The 17,331-nt window shown below is 38.9% G+C and overlaps 1 protein-coding gene across 2 annotated transcripts in view; it reads right to left on the reverse strand.

Moving 5' to 3' along the window:
- adck1 (aarF domain containing kinase 1) overlaps nt 1-17,331 on the reverse strand; it is a 142,271-nt gene that overhangs the window by 71,618 nt on the left and 53,322 nt on the right. For both annotated transcript variants that reach the window (XM_022750621.1, XM_022750620.1), the window contains exons 5-6: nt 4,941-5,099; nt 4,250-4,408 (exon numbers count right to left, since the gene is read on the reverse strand). In XM_022750621.1, coding sequence (XP_022606342.1) covers nt 4,250-4,408; nt 4,941-5,099 — 318 coding nt within the window. The remainder of the gene's footprint in view (nt 1-4,249; nt 4,409-4,940; nt 5,100-17,331) is intronic.

The raw sequence follows: 17,331 nt of genomic DNA on the forward strand, positions 1-17,331 counted from the left end.
ATAATAGCTAAAAGCCAATTCACCCAGTTTAGTTTTTACTGTAGGCACCGCTGATTGAGCAGCTCCTGAAGATCTTAGAGACCTATTTGGCTCATATACATGGAACAATTCAGAAATATATTTAGGGCCCAGACCATTTAGTGTCTTATAGACAATAAGTAAAACTATAAAGTTAACTCTGTATCTGACTGGAAGCCATTGTAAAGACCTGAGAACTGGAGAAATATGCTCTCTTTTCTTAGTTTTAGTAAAAACCAGAGCAGCAGCATTCTGAATAGGTTGTAGCTGTCTGATGGTCTTATTTGGTAAACCAGTGAGGTCAATAATGACTCTGGAAGATATAAAGGCATGACTGAGTTTGAGTCTTGATTAGACGCAGTCTCTGACCCCAGCTGTTTCTGATAACCAAAACATAGATTTTGCTATACAGTAGGTTTGATGTGGTCACTAAAACTAAGATCATCATCCATTTTAACATGAGTGTTTGATGCTCCATACTAGGTAGACACTAAGTTGTAACCTTCCTTCTTTGTTCCCAAATAGAACTATCTCAGTCTTGTCTTATTTAATTGGAGGAAGTTTTGTTGCATCCAGCCATTCACCATTTCAAGGCACAGACAGAGAGAATCAATGGGACTGAAATCATTAGGTGAAAGAGCTAAATAAATATGCAAGTCGTCTGCACAGCTGTGATAAGCCACTCTGTGGTCTTGGAAAAAATGGCCAAGAGGGAGCATATAAAGGTTGAACAAACAGGGCCAGAGAATAGATCCTTGTGGGGCTCCGTATGGCATAGTAGTTTTAACTGATTCATGATTACCGATAGAGACAAAACACAGTTATTTTACCTGTCTGTGTGTGCGAATGTCATTTAGTACCTTTAAGAGGCCAGTTTCAGTACTGTAATGTTGACAAAAACCTGATTGGAAGTTGTCATAGTAGCCATCTATGTACAAGTAGTTACTGATTTGGTTAAAAACTACTTTCTTAATGACCTTGCCTATGAATGGAAGGTTTGAGATGAGCCTGTAATTACTAAGTACAGAGGCGTCCAGGTTTCTATTTTTTAGGAGAGGTTTGATAACTGCAGTCTTAAGTGATGCTGTACAAGTGCCTGAAAGAAGGGAGCCATTCACAGTCTGTAAAAGTTTGTATTTTAAACAGCTAAAAACACTTTTACAAAAACTTATGGCTAGGGTATCAAGGCAGCAAGTGGATGGCTTCAGATGCAGCAAAATTTCAATAGCAGTAAATTCAGACATAGAGACTATATTTTTTCTGAATGTTGGTATAGGTGTTGTAAGGCATTGCTTGACTGGGTGGAACTAATACTTGACTGAATGTTTTTTGTTTTAGAAAAAGAAGCAAACTCATTACATGTTTTAGTGGATATAAACTCTTGAGTTAACTGTGTTGTGGGATTTGTTAATCTATCCACGAGTGTTGTTAATATTCCCATTAGTGACGTTAGAGAAGTAAAATTGTCTAGCTCTGCATAACTCTGAGTTATAGATATGGAGAATCTCTTTAAAAATGGCTCAATTTAGTCAATTTTGGTCAGGTTAGGCTCGATGTGTTTACAGAATGTACAGAATGCTGCGTTTAGTCCACTTTCTCTATTTCTTATCAAGACGGGAATTGAGGAAGCCTCTGGCACACTGGGCCCCTCCCCTCCTGGGAAGAGTCATGAGTGACATTCTGGAACCAGAACACTTGAGTTGGAAACACAAACAACTGAATGTACTGTTCTTTTATCAGGCTGGGGAGACTGAGGATGATTCTGATGCTGCCATAGAGGAGGGTAGGGGATGTCATGGCTGTGACGCTTGTGTTGGTGGAGCTGGAGCAGGTGAAGTTGGACGGGGAGGTTGCAGGGGAATTTGAGGAGAGAAAATGGTGAGTAGGGCGAGGGCTGAGTTGGATCCGAGCAATGACCAACTTTTTCATCTGGTCAGTGAACTCCAAAAGGGGGGAGGAGGGGGATAGGGTACCTGGGGAGGGGGGTGACTTAGTTGGGGTTTTGGGAGTTGAAGAGGGTTAATTCACTGTTGATGGTAAGTAGGGTGTAGCATCCTGTTACTCTTTGTTCTGACGTCTCTCATGATTAAGGCTCACTTCAGGTGGGGGCAGAGGTGGCTGCATTTCTTCCATGTTCTGTTATATCTTCCTCTTGTTTTGATTCCTCTTGTCTCTTGTCCTTGACAGAGGGAACTCATGGGTAATGCAGGAAAAATAGACTGTAGATGAATAGTTTTTCTCCCAAAGTCCATCCACCTTAAAAAGATGTCTTCAATTCCAGAAAAAGTTGAAATATTCAATAAATTGAACTGAAGAGACAGTACATGCAGTTGACAGCCATGTGTTCAGTGCCAACGATCTGCTGAATCTCACAGCTCCTCCTCTGACTGGTGGTAGAGGGCCACTAATGAACACCTCAACATTCAGAGAGCTGACTATGTTCAATGGATCTGTGAAGTCTCGTTTCAGTATTTCGGACTGCTGCTTCACAACATCATTGGTCCCTATGTGCAGTATGATGTTTTTCACAATTGGATGTGAAGGCACAACATGCAGGATTCTTTCTGCCATGTCAGAGACCTCATCCTTGGGAGTATTTTGGCATTTTTCCTGCACATAGTTCTCACATCTTTTACAGCAAAGTCACCCAGCCTTTTGTTCTCTGATTTACTGTCAGTCCTGACCCTTTTCTGTGAGGATGAGAGGTTATCCAGGTCATCAGAGGGAGATCCAGGGTCATGCAGTAGTGGAGCATATCTGTTCTGAAGTTGCACACTCACCTTTTCGGGAGGTTTGTGGATAGTTCTCTCTTTCGCAGCTGTCCATGGCTGTGTCTTGTTCTGCACAGGAGTTGAAGAGGATGATAATGCAACCCAACCAGTCTCTTTACAAATCTCGGGGCCGGGTTCTGTCTGTAACTTGTCGTCCCTTGTCCCAGGGGAATGATTTACTCTTAGGCTTTGCTCCAACAGAGTTCCAGGGAGGAATGCCACTTGTAGATTTATTATCTGGCTCACAGCTCTCCTGTTTCTTGGTGGTCTTGTTGGTGCTAGTTAGCTGTGTGTTAGTATGCTCCTGTCCATTGTTTTGACACCATGGTAAAGTAGTGTCATTCCCACAGAATCCATTTCCCTCCACATTCAGTTCTCAATGATGAATTTTGGTTTCCAGCACAACAATCTTCTGTCACAGTTTCTGGTAGTCATCAGTGGAGAAGGGGCATCTTGCTGCTAATTAGCTTTGGCTAAGTGCTAAGTATAAGTCACTGCAGTGCAGGCTCACACTGTTGATAGGCCACGCTCATGCAGTACAGCAAAAAAGGTTGAAATGTGGCAATAGCCTACTATATCTACAAAAATTATAGTCCCATTGATTTATCAGTGTCTAGGAGGCGCTGCTCATATTTTCTTATAACAGAAAAGCAAGAATATCAGTAGAAATATTCAAGCAGAGGTGAGAGCAAGTAGAAAAAGCATCTGCACTATCAGAAAGCAGGAAGAAATAACCACACTATTCACTACAATCCCATTTATACAGCACTAATGTTTTAAGGCACTCTTTTAACTCTTCTTCCCCCCCGACGGACCCGGTACCAGGTCCAGCAGAACGGGCCAATACATAACTGCCTGTAAAAAGTTGATAGAATGCTGTGATGGTTTCTTTTTGTTTTATTTGAAATTTAAAAAAAATGTATCTTTAAGCCTTCCAGCCAAAAAGATGGTAAAAGAAAATACATGTTTTTATTGAATGTATTGGAAGGTATTTGATTGTCTTTCATTCAATTGTGTTTCATGTCTCTATCACATACCAACTTACTGAATTTTAAACATGCAGAATAAGATAATCAGAGAAAAGAAGACAAACCTAAAGAAATTTTACCTCTATGGATTTGAACATCAAACAAAGAAAGACAGCTGGAGAAAGTCTAATTCACATTCACTAGAGCTAATAAAATTCTCAAACAGACGTATTAAGAAAAAGCACACAAGGAAATTAAATGATAATGGACATAAAGTCATGATTTGCAGTGTTCTGCTAATTCTGTTCTATTAGACTTCAGCCAGAGCCAACAAGCAGCACAGGGATGCTGTCATACACAGTCAAAAAGTCTGACCTCTATTAACTGCATTGAGTACAATTCTAATACCTAACAACACGGTCAAAAATAAAGTCCCATTGTGAACTATGTAGGCTTCCAAAAAAAGGGGCAGATTTTAATGTGTGTGTGTACCTTGAGAAAGGGGTAGTGGGCCAGCATGTTGGCCACCTTCTCTGCATTGTGTCCCTCATTGAGGAAGTCCAGCTCCAGTGGCATGTTCTTCTTGGCCTCTTCCACCAACCACATGAAGGCAAAGTCTGGGAAGAGCCAATGGACCACTCTGACTAATACCTTAAAATGACAAAATATTATAATCAGCCTCACTGTCCAGTAAAATAAAACAGGCCTGTACAGGTATACTCAGCAAGCACTTTATTAGGAAGACCACGCTAATACTGGGTGATTGTGGTTCACTCTGAAGTTTTTCTGCTCAGTTGTAAAGAGTGGTTATCTGAGTGACTGTAGCATTTCTGTCAGCTCCAACCAGTCTGTCCATTCTCCTCTCTTTTAACAACAAAGTATTTCCATCCACAGAACTGCAGCTCACTGAAGGTTTGTTTGACCCATACTAGTAACAAACAGTCAAGATATCTTCAATTTTGACTGTTCTTTTTTGTCATTTGTTTCTTGTGAATCCTCCAACTTCAGGGAGGATGGAGTATGAATATGTAAATTTATCTTTAAGCCTTTAAGACATTTGCCAGTTGTGTGTTGGGCCATGGACATGCAGAGAATAACATGTATCATGTCTGTGTCTCAGATCTTTGAGCCACACGAACAATTCTTCATTTATTTCAAAGTAGTTTAACAGACATATACTCACCTCCATCACCACTATGTCCTTGGAGCTTTGTCTCTGGACTTTGGGGTGTTGGACCTTGACAGCCACTGTCCTCCCATCATAAAGCACTGCCTTGTGGACCTGGGCTAAGGAGGCTGCACCCTGAGGCTTCTCCTCAAAGGAGACAAATAACTCTGACAGCTGCTGGGGAGAGATAGGGAAGAGGAATAAAGGAGTGGGAGAGAGCAGAGGATAAATGAGGTATAGATAAAGATAAAGAGGACAGGAGGGAAAGGGGGACTAGGGAGTGGGAGAAGAATGTGATCATCAATCTGAACATCTCTATTTACAAACTATTATTGGATAGCTGCAAAAAAATTAGGTATACGGTAAATATGATTAATTCTCTCCATTTTTGCTTTGGCAATATTTGGATTTGTTGTGTCATGTTAATAACACAGTAACAGGTACACATCATGATGGTTGGAATTAGACTGTTGAACTGAAACCAAAGCAACATTTGGACCCAGACGGGGTCAAGAAGAGACAAGAGACTACAATGTGAGATGTGGAAATGTGAGACTGTCCTCCTGTGAAAAACGAGCAGGCAGGTCGTTTGTTCAGCAGCTTATTATGACCCATAGTCACGTTTTGTTGTTAGGCAACATCTAGTGGTCGCAGTAATTATGACAGGGAAAAGTGCTGTGACGTAGTGTAAAGAGCAACAAGGTCCGCGTTAGGAGGAGGTTGGGGTGGGTAGATGGGTCAACAAAACAAAGGAATATGACACAGGAGATCGGTGTTCAATTCCCATGTAAAACCAGTAGTTTATATTGCTTATATTATCCATGACCGTGATTGTAACCATGACAAAGATCGTCTGATGTTGAGGAAGTACTTATTTAACCCAAAATCATGATCTTTTCCTAAACCTAGCAAAGTAGTGTTTGTGCCTAAACCTAATCAATCCATTACCGTTATTATAGTAACTTTCCTTCTCGGTACAGTTGCGTGTTTATTATGGTAACCATGACAACCGAGGTCCCGTATGCATGCCGCTGGTAGGGGCGCTATATTAGGAAACACTCGGACTAAATACACAAGGGAGGCAGGGATAATGAGGCACAGGTGAAACACATCAGGGTGGGGCAGAAAATCACAAAGGCAGGAAACACACAAGGGCAGGAAGTGGATCTGAAATGAGAGGAGCGTTACACCAAAATAAAACAGCGTGGGACCGGCAAGATGTGTTTCACATGTGACTCATTATCAGTAATTTTAAAATGGTCACATATTTCCTTTTTGTATTATTTTATACATTTATTGTAGCACTATCTAGACATCCTGGTGTACTGTGTAAAGTTCAAATCAATGACAACATGCTTTAAACCAGACTAGAGAGGTCCGGTAGCATTACAGTCGACAGGAAGGAATATCTTCAAGTGGTGAGTTAAAGATTGATTTATCTACAAGCTTTTTTTTTTATTGTTTTAAATTAACACAATTTTTTTCTGTGAAGATTAAAGAACCCAAAAGACATTTCTGTGTTTTACAGGTTTAATTAATGCATGTAAAACAGATTACAATTAATATATAAGACATAATAGAATCATTCCTTTGATTGAACCCCAGGGCTCATTGGGCCTGACTCTTCACTATTGCACATTCCCCCAGTCAATTTGCACAGAGTACACATTTTTAGTGTATATATTTGTATTTTCTATCATTTCTATAAATATTGTTATTATTTTTTATCTTTGTTTATCTTTCTTTATATTTTATATTTATATTTATATAATTTATATTTCTTCTTATTCTGTTTGTTGCACCAAAACACTACAGCAAATTCCTTGTATGTTGTATCTTGTTGTATGTTGAAAACCTACTTGGCATTAAAACCATATTCTGACATTTCAAATTAAATAAGAAAATAGTTAATTTTTCAAGTAATTAAAAAAAAAAGATTCATAAATAAACCTGAGAATGAAACATGCTACATTTAGCAAAGCTGTTTCCATTTAAAATGCTTTGATTTAGCCAGATTTTACTTTTTACTTTATTTTACTTTTTTCTTTTTTCAACTTTTTTTAAAATTCAGTTGAGTGAATTTGTTGTGGTGATGAAGATGTTTGTAGTATTTGGTATGTGCATGTAGGATTCATATACTGTAATTGATAGCAATAAATGTTCTGAATACTATGAAGGCCAATAGCAATAAGTCAAATTATTTTTAATATCTTCATATTGTATCATATATATTTTATATAATACAGTAAAAATAATATTGTTCATATTTATATCATAATTGCTTGCAAGTCCCTTTAAGTAAGTTCTTACAATGAATGTAGTGCAGTGACAATGTTGGATTGACAATAGATTGAGATGAACTGATCCGATGGAATAAAGTCTGCTTGAGAACAAACAAATGTATTCTAATGGACTATAGTGTCCTGGACCAAAAATGTAGGCTACACAAACATCCCTTCTTCTTACCATCAACTCACAATAAATATCTTAAATTAAATTACATTTAACATTTAATTAACATTTAATCTAACAATAACATTTAATTGAAATGTGGAAAGATTTTGAAATATGTTTACAGCTAAGCAAGTGGGCGTTTGTACTGTGAAATGGTGAAATGAGTAATGAAAATGGGCTTGATTGTCACATGCGATGTTTTTATTTATGTGTCTGTAGAAAAAATAGCAAAAACAACTAAATGATTGGCTGAGATAAAGGGACTCTTTCTCAGCTGTTGTTTCAGAACCATGGACAGTGCTGTTTGTTATATCTAGGTGTGGTGCTGTCCATAGTGCGGAGCTGAGGAGACTGACAGACCGGACTAAAATGCAACATTAAATAGTGTCAGCCATAGAAATAGAGATGTACAGTATGTCAGTTTCAGAGACAACCAGCAGAACAACACATGACAGCTGCAGTGAGTCACTTCACAGCTAAAACACTCGGCCTTTTGAGCTACTCATCTGACATTTGATATTTATGATTTTGTATTAGTATTGTAAATTGTTTCTTTATTATATACTTTTTTTTCTCACACAAATAAAAAATATTGAACTGTATTGAATTGAGAGAGAGAGAGAGAGAGAGAGAGAGAGAGAGAGCGCTATAAACTGTAAACGGCTGTTTTGTCTTCCCTGCTGATTTTTAATGTTGATTGTGAAGTGTTCTGAATATTCAATGTAAATAAATAATGCTGATGAGTTTAGTTTTATTTAATTTTAACAGCTAGCACCTATAGGTATTATTGAATGTCCTCCAGGCACTGTGGTCACTTCCCTGACCCTTCACCCCCATGTATTCCTGGACCTCCTGATGTACAAATGAAGCACTGCTTTGCTTTTAAGGCATTTTGAACTGTAAAGTAGAATAGTCTCTTCTTGTGAGCAAAACTCTCTGTTATGGACATGGACAGGTTAAAAAGACAGTGGCCTGAGGTGCCCAACGTTAGCCAGTCTTAGCTAGCTAATCTTGAGCACTGTAAGTAAGTTGATATAGCAACATGTAGTAACTTCATTGAACCACATTGCACAGTATGTTAATTTTGATGACACAGTTGCTGTGGTGCCCATATTTTGGCTTTTAAAAAAAGAGGACACTGGTTAGTAGATTCTAAAATGCTACCTCACTAAACAAGGTTGCTTACCAGTGAAAGGAATAAGTTTTAATTGGCTGAAATGGGTCTTCTCTGGCAGATTGATATGACCTGTTCTGCTGTCTATAACATTAGCCTAATACATGGTCATCTCACGGTGCAGGTAAGGCTGGACCCAAATGCAGCCAGCATATAGGGATCAACTGCAAAAAAATGTATTAACTGAAGAATCAGCCTGTGCATATTCTCATTTGTCCAGGTCATGGTATCCTAAAGGAGTTTTAAATCAGGTCACGAATCACCAGTCCCAGCCTGGTCTAGACCAGTCCCAGCCTGGTCAGATGCGTACACGAACTGATGAAGCCTCTTGGATGAGAGGTGAAACGTCTTCCCAGACAAATAATCAAGTCCAGTTGCGTTTTGATTTAAAACTCCTTTAGGATTAACTGAAGAACTTACAAACAGGTGAACCAACAGAACAGGAAACCGAAGCACGAGGGCACATAAGGAACAACAACCGGAGACACAGGGGATACCACAGCCACTAGAACAGGCAACATGAACAGACCGAGGACAAACCAGACATGAACAGCCAAACTGGAGCACAGAGACTATATAGACAAGGGAGGCAAGGGTGATTGAGCAGACAATCACCAAACAGAAACAGGACCAAGACAGGAAGTAAAAACATTGAGACACACAAGGAAACTACCAAAATAAAACAGGAAGTGACAAAAGTCGAAACATAAATTCAAACCTAAAATGTCCGCCATGGCAGACCATGACAGGTCAGGGGGATTTATAACACATACACTGTCTGCCCGAGAGGGACAACCTTATGGTCCAGACATTGGGGACCTCATCCCTGGCTATGTGGGTGCTGAGCTGAGGAGTCCCTCTGCACACTCAGCTGGCCACCAACATCGTTGGTTGAATGTAGGTTTGTGATATCGGATGATTAAAATTCAATGTCAGAACAATGTCTAATGAACCTTGGTCGGCTTCTGAGGGGGACATGCCAGAAAAAGTTTGACAACCACTGATTTAGAGTAAGATGCCATGTCAGAATGTACGACATCAGAGATTTGCTTCTACTGGTGTAAAGATGTAAAATGTAAGGACTGTCTTCAGATTTGTCAAGACAGTGTAATTCTATCCTGAAGTAATTCATCATTTTGGGAAACCATAGAAAAACAGACTGACTGAGGGAAATACCTCCCATGTAAAGACAGGAAGTATTAACCATCTGTCACCTATGAATCCAAACATATTTTATTCAATAAACAAACATTGATCCCAACAAAATCATTGGTCCAGAGACTCAGCTTTCAGGACTTACATTTCCAACTAAAAAAAATGCAAATAGGAATTGATAATTTCACTTATTCAGTATTGTTTCAGCAGTGACACAGCAAGGTCTCTTAGAATCTGCATTTTCTTCCTTTGTTCAGGCAAATTTCAACTTTGTAATCCACTTTCCAGTATTTAGAAAAAAACACCTGAACTGCTTGAAAAAGTTGATTTGAGTTGCAAGGAAAGATTTGAAGATTTGTCAATAACAGCCAAAATGTCTTATTTGGTGGAAGGAGATTTTTTCCAGTGGGACCTCTGTGTTAAAAGCAGTCTTGTTAGGTAGCAGTCAGATTGCAGTAAACCAATTTCAGTGACAGAGGAGGAGGTTAATGCAGTTTGAAAGATCATTAAACTGAGAGAGGCTGAGGCTCCCAGTGGGTTCAAAGAAGCTATTTTAAAAAGGTGTCAGGATCAATGGAGTCATGTGTTGATGTGTTATTACAAACAAGCTAAACACCATGAGAACATCTCTTTCTGTACATGAACATTTTTCTTAATGTTAGCTGGTTCCGTTACCTTCATCTCAACTGCATATCGATAGGGATGAAGGTCAACACCTGCCCACTGATTGGCTTCATGATTGGCTTGTTATTGTCCAATTAGATTCTGGTGTAAAACAGCCTGACACACAGTATGGGAACTTTGAGAGCCAAGTTTTATACACAGATTTCTGTTGTTCACAGGTTTTAGTCACAGTCAATTTTTCTTTTATACACCACTTTTCTATATGTGCAATAACTTGAATTTCTCCAGCATTTATTTTACACATTTCCAATGGTTCATTTACAACTACAAAATGTGGAATTATGTGTGAACACCAGTGTACAAGCTCAAAATCTTTTTGACCCTAATTTGAGCCCATATGTTGAGAGCCAAACCAAGACTGAATTTATCACTCTAACAAGTCTTAACAAGCCATCTTATTCCTCTGAGCCACAGATATCTGCTGTTGCCAAAAACTATTAAAACCACACCAGTGAGCCACACCATTGCACTGGTGAAATGTTCCTTCATTACCATCAACACACACACTGTAGTTTATTTTGAATCAGTCCCACATACACAGATATGTTGCCAGAGATACACACTTGAGCACAAGATGTGGATTGACTGCTGCTGAAAATAGTCCCCAAAAAAGCACAGTTTCCCCGTTAGAGTAATGTTTGATAAAAGCTACAGGGGACAGCTGTTCCACATAGAACTTATTAAAAAATGACACTATATATTTGTGATTTACATCCAAAGTAGGAAACAATGGGCTTCAAGTTGAGAGCCACAGACAGGAAAGAAGGGTCAGACAGTACAGACACAGAAGAATACATGTTGGTTTGGGTCTTTTCATGGGATCTGCCTACAGTAACAAAATTATAAATTATGTCGCTATGAAACAAACTGATCATAGTACATGATCACTTGTCCTGAACTCTTTTACAGTGCAGACTTTAGAGACAGCTGACATCCTCATCTATCATCAGAAGAGCATGGACACCTATATGCTGACTTTATGTATGGTGTTGACTGACAGGAGCATTGTCATTTGGTTTCATCAATCTATGATACCATCAGACTATATATCATATTAAAAAACAGAGGAGTAAAGTATTATTATGATAATAAACTGGTGCAGAGAATTAGAATGAAGTCTCCTGTGTCTTCTTCTTATTCTTACCAGGAGACTTCAGGGAAATACTGTGGCCATCACAATAAAATCTGCTGTTCAGTAATTCAGGAGGATGGAAGTAATTACAGAGGGCAGACTGAGGAGTTCCTTTTGTGTTAGAAAAGTAATGTCCTCCAACTAAATATCAACAAACAAAGGAAATGATACTTGACTGTGGAGCCATAAAAATGACTGTGTTTATACAGTTGACAACAACACCAGGAGTCAGAGAAAGACTCCAAGACTCCTCTTAAATAACTTATTTCATTAGGTAGTGAGTGTGTACATGTTAATCCTAATCTGAATATACAGAGACAGACACAGTTTGAAAACGCTGTTCCACTTTTGCCTTTTCATATACGCTGCCCAGTTCTTATCTACTTGAAATTCAGGCCCTCAGGGAATTTTCAACCGCAAGCAAATTCAAATTTAACCAATTTCTACAACATTTAAAAACTTGTTATTCATGTTCAATATTTTAAAATTTCAATTAAATAATTTCAATGCTCAGATAAAAAGACTCCTTGCTGGTTCAGCTAAGAGTTATTACAACCCCTCTTTCTAGCACAACATTGCAACTGCCGCGGGGGGAATTCCCCTGTTGTTTGTACCTAGTGAAACATAAAAAGAGGCTAATTTGAACACGATGTCAGCCCATCAGGTAAAGGCTGAACACATGCCCTCTAGAAGATGCCATCAGATCATAAATTATGCAAGCAGCATGTGTGGGAACAGCTGAGTTATTCATTATGCAAATATGCTAAATGGAATGAAAATGTCTACACCCACTAGTTTCCTCCCACTATGATGATGAGCATCCAATGGGCTCTGACATGCAGAGGGTAAAGGGAACATTTAATTTTTCAGATGGGCCTGTCACTTCGAGCAGCAACAAGAGTCTATGAAATCCCACTGAGCACATTAACAATTTTAACATTTGGATCTTTTTTAGATAATATTTTTTTAAAAGCAGGTTGGCAACAGTTCAGCCTCTTTGGCATGCTTTCAGTGTTTGCAGTTCTAGGTGTGTCAACAGTGCCTGGCTTGTAGCCTCTGGTTTAAACATACCACCCAGTCACTGATGTTAATCTCAGCTGTGGAGTTAATTAGCATGGTAATGTATGCATATGAGTCCCCCTCTCAGAGGGGGAATCCACAGTGACATACATTCCCTGAAATGAGTTATGGCACAAATAAAATGGTCCCTGCAAGCATCACAGTTGGATGGCAACACATTGGTGTCAGTGGCAAGGTGGCCATTTTGGATGCTAGTGGCTGGCAACAGCTTCGGCTGGATGAAGACACATAAATCATTACAGCAAAGAAGAGAGAAAATGAGAAAAATTATTTTACTGAGGAGAAGAAATCAAAGTCTAAGCTCTGAAAACAACAGCCCTGTCTAACTGTTTTACTGCAAGGCTCAGGGTCTGGTAAAAAAGGAGAGATCTGTGCAGTGGGAACTAGGCCTTTACTTTAGACAGGCTTGTACTAAAGAAGTATACACTGTTTTACAGTATATTTGATCATACTTTATTAAGTATGCCATCTACCTGAAGGGGCAGAGCCGGCCCTTTTTTCCTCAGGAGGCTCAGGTCCTTTGACGTCTGCAGTGAAATGCTGCACATGTTTTATCAGTCAGTGGTGGACAGTGTACTCTTTTATGCTGCAGTCTGCTGGGGCAGCAGCATGTCAGACATGAACACAAAGAGACTGGACAAGCTGGTAAAAAAGACTGGGTCTGTGCTTGGCAGGAGTCTGGACTCACTCAGGACTGTTGTGGAGAGATGCATGCAATTTAAGATGGAGGCCATCTTGGACAATACCAACCACCCTCTCCACAATATTCTGGCAGGACAGAGAAGCAGCTACAGGTGAAGCAATGTCTCATCTCACTGCGCTGCAGAACAGAGAGGTTCAGGAGATCCTTTGTTCCCACTGCTATCAGGCTATACAACACTTCAGCCAAAGGAAGTGGACTAATCTAATTATTATTGTTTATTTATTATTAACTGTTTTTATTATCATTATTATTATTATCAACAATGACCTAATGGACACATGAAATTCCCTTAGGGGATAAATAAAGTATGAATGTATGTATCTATCTATCTATCTATCTATCTATCTATCTATCTATCTATCTATCTATCTATCTATCTATCTATCTATCTCGTCTGGTTTGGATTGTTGTTTTCCTGTATTCCTGCCTCGCTCCACCTGTTTCAACTCTGCTTTTAGTCCCTTACCTTCACCAACTCAGCCTCTGACTTTTTTTTTTTTTACAAAAAAAAAAAAAACTCAACTGTTTCCTGTCTGTGTTCTGCACTTTGGCTCCAAAAATAACTTGTGCCTTTAACAAGATGTAAATGCATGTTTATGCACCATGTGAGCACCATGTGAGCTCTAGTACAGGTACAGTAATTCCTCCATTACCCCCACCCTTGTTTGTTGTTTTCTTGTTTGCTTTGCTTGGTTTTTATTAGCTTGTGTTCAGACTCTCTCTCCAAATCCTTGACTCCAGCAATCTGGCTCTGTTCAAGGTTTTTAATGTTTGATTTAATGTACTGTGCAATCTTGTGCCTTCAGATCTTTCTTAATGTTAAATAAAGCATGTTTGAGTATCTTGAAAGATGCTCTACAGGTAAAAATGTATTATTATTATTATTATTATTATTATTATTATCATTATATAATAAGGGCTGCATTTAATATTTAGTCATTTCTTCTCTTTGTATATGATGATGCTCTGACGCTGACAACTGTGGAAATCAAGAGAGATGAAGTTCACTCAAAATTTTCTTTTACACAAAGCAAGGCTGCAGCTTTACATGGAATTCCAAATGAACAAATTAGCAAAAAGCAAAAATTATATTTTGTGTGAAACTTTTTTATCATCATCTGAGCATGAAACTCTGATACTGTGTCATTGGCACAGAATGGTGTGATGACATGTTTTCCATCAGATCCTTCACACATCCATCCATCCTGTGGTATAATATGTCACCATCCATGACAAACTATGTAAGAAATGGCATTCAGTGTGCTTTTGAGAAGCCATTTCCTGAATCTCAGTGTCCACAGACACTCATGCCACACTGCCTACATGATGCACTCATGTTTTGTTTTGTTCTGCCTCATCACCAACGAAGTGTAACATTCAGCCTGGAAACAGATTCTGTTTGGTAAAACAACATATTGCACATGCTGGCCTTTCTGCATTTTCACTATAGAGGGGAAATGACAGCCAGAATGAAGGCAAGGCTTTCCAAATCCATGCTCAGTGGGAATGCATATGTCACCACAAATGGTGCTGAAAACAGTATGGCACCACACACCACTCTCTACTGGCTGCTCGTGTGTGTGAGAGTATCCAACAGATATGAGACTGCAGATACGTGTTAAAAAAGAAGCATGGGTAGTCGGATGGAAATGACGCCGAGATTGCTTCCTTCACTCCAAAGCTGCTGGCTCTGCTCATCAGTGTCCCTTCTTCTCCTGCCACTCCAGAAGGGAGGAGGCCTGATTCATTCTGCTGCCTGCTTTGTTGACAGACGAGCTACATTAGCATCATCTTCAGAGAGAATGACGCCCCACACAGATACAGGCAGAAGTCAAACCTTATGCACATCTTAATTTAAAAACATGACTGAGAAAGAAGAGAAAATTCTATGGTAGTTCAATCAGCAGCTAATATTCATCTTATTAGACCTTTCAAATGACGAATGCCTTCCATTACTGCACAACTTTTTCCCCAAGAATTTTTCCAAATAATTTCAGGATGTGTTTTTCTATCTTTATAATCATTGTAATGATCTGCTCCAGTTACAGTCTGGATAATACTGAAGCTGCTTGCTGGTCACATGAACCTATTTGCTATTTCTTTGCAATAGTTCACTGCCAAGGTTCAACTGCTGTTCTCTCTCTTAAAGGAAGAAGTTAATATATTTCTCTATATTTCTCTCATCATCAGCAAATTCCATGGTGAGATGCAAACAAACTATTAATTGATGCTGTTAACAACTATTGGTTTGAGTCTCTTCATGGGAATAACACCAGGTTTATACGACTTCTGTGCAGTTTAATATCAGTGCTGCCTGTCACTGATGGAAATGTCACATTTGATGAATGATGCAGTGTGATGATCAGTTTTCTTCTTGATTGCTGGTCCTGTGTTTATTGGAAAATGACAGTGTAACATTTAACACGTCTGGCAAATCAAGTGTAACTAGCTATTATACATATCAGTTATTGTCAGTTAATGTTATGTATTTTTATCTACAGAAAAAAACAACTCTTATTGCTCAGTGAGAGCTGAACATGTAGCCAATCAGAGGCTGAGAATTCAACAATCAGACTCAGAGGCTATGATTCCAAACTGATAGTGGAGAATTAAAGTGACACTGACATGACACAGTCAGTCTAACTCTTGTCTCAGTATTACTACTAATATTACACAGGCACTTCCACACTATAGTCTTGGGACTTAAAATGATCATTTTACATACGCAGACTATATGGATGTGTAAAAATGATTTCATTATTAAATCATGAATTATTACAGTTCATCTAGATTTCATTTAGTCAATATGGAAAAGCACCCCATATCTAGTAAAAATGATTTCCTTTTTGCTTTGCTAATTTGCAGAAATGGCAATGACAATGTCCAGAAGTTGTCAATCTAAACTCCGTGGCTGATGTGAAAATTACTGTATTGACACTGATAACATTTTAAACCAGTGTAGTGTGAAAGCCTATTGACCAGTCTGTGATAACTCTCTAGGGCTAACTCTAAGAGCTCCAGGGAAATACTCAAATGTCCTATGTGCAATATATTCTTTGTTTACACTGTTTCAAATGAGACCAGGGAATAACAAGGAACATCAAAATAAAACTGGTCAACTGCCCATACATGTTTTTCTTATTGGGAAAGATGTTCAGCCTTATAGGGTTCATGAGAAAACATTTAGAGGTCATGTTATGATATGTTTGTTGCTATCTGGCCACTTTGATCAGTATCTTCTCTTCAGTCACACACAGATAGACATACATTCTTGTGCCATCATATAAAAATTGCAGCCACTAAACAATATCTCTACATCAAAATCATTGATTTTCAACACTACCCACAACATTCAACACACCCAGATATAGAGGGTGCGGCATAACTCCTTATGGTTGACAATGTATTTCGTTCCATGGTGTATTTTAGAGCATCATACTACTAGACACACATGTTGTCTAACATTGATGAAACGGTCCAGACTGGGTCTGTGTCATTTGGAGCAACATGTTCACTGTTCCTCGATTTGCTGATGTAATATACTCGACTCAGTACACCAAAGTCATTTCTTTAACACACACAGAAAGACAGAACACAACACTGGGGAGTGTGCGGTAGAGGGAGAAGACCAATGTACTGTATCTGAGAATAACAGAACAATTGCCTTGCCTCCAGCGGGCCCTAAAAGGCTGTCATAACAACTAGTTTGAGAGCAAACTCTGCACTCTGCACTAACAGCAGCATTAACAGCTACATCAGGAGGACCTCTTGGTTATGAAATGAAATGAGGACAAAATGTCAGACATATCCACTTCTGCTTTATTTGCCCTTTTTCTGCTTCCTGCAAAGCACATATGAGGGACGAGCACATGTTCTTACCTTCAGCGAGAGAGTCAGGCAGCAACCTGAGTCTGCCACAAATCAAACCATCAAACTATGAACCGAAATAAATACAAAACAGAAAGAATGTGTTTTGTCTTAACTATGCATCAATCACCCATTAGTGCTTGGACAGTTACTTTGA

Source organism: Seriola dumerili, unplaced genomic scaffold (genome assembly GCF_002260705.1).
Source record: "Seriola dumerili isolate Sdu_G_001 unplaced genomic scaffold, Sdu_1.0 BDQW01000149.1, whole genome shotgun sequence".
NCBI lineage: Eukaryota > Metazoa > Chordata > Actinopteri > Carangiformes > Carangidae > Seriola > Seriola dumerili.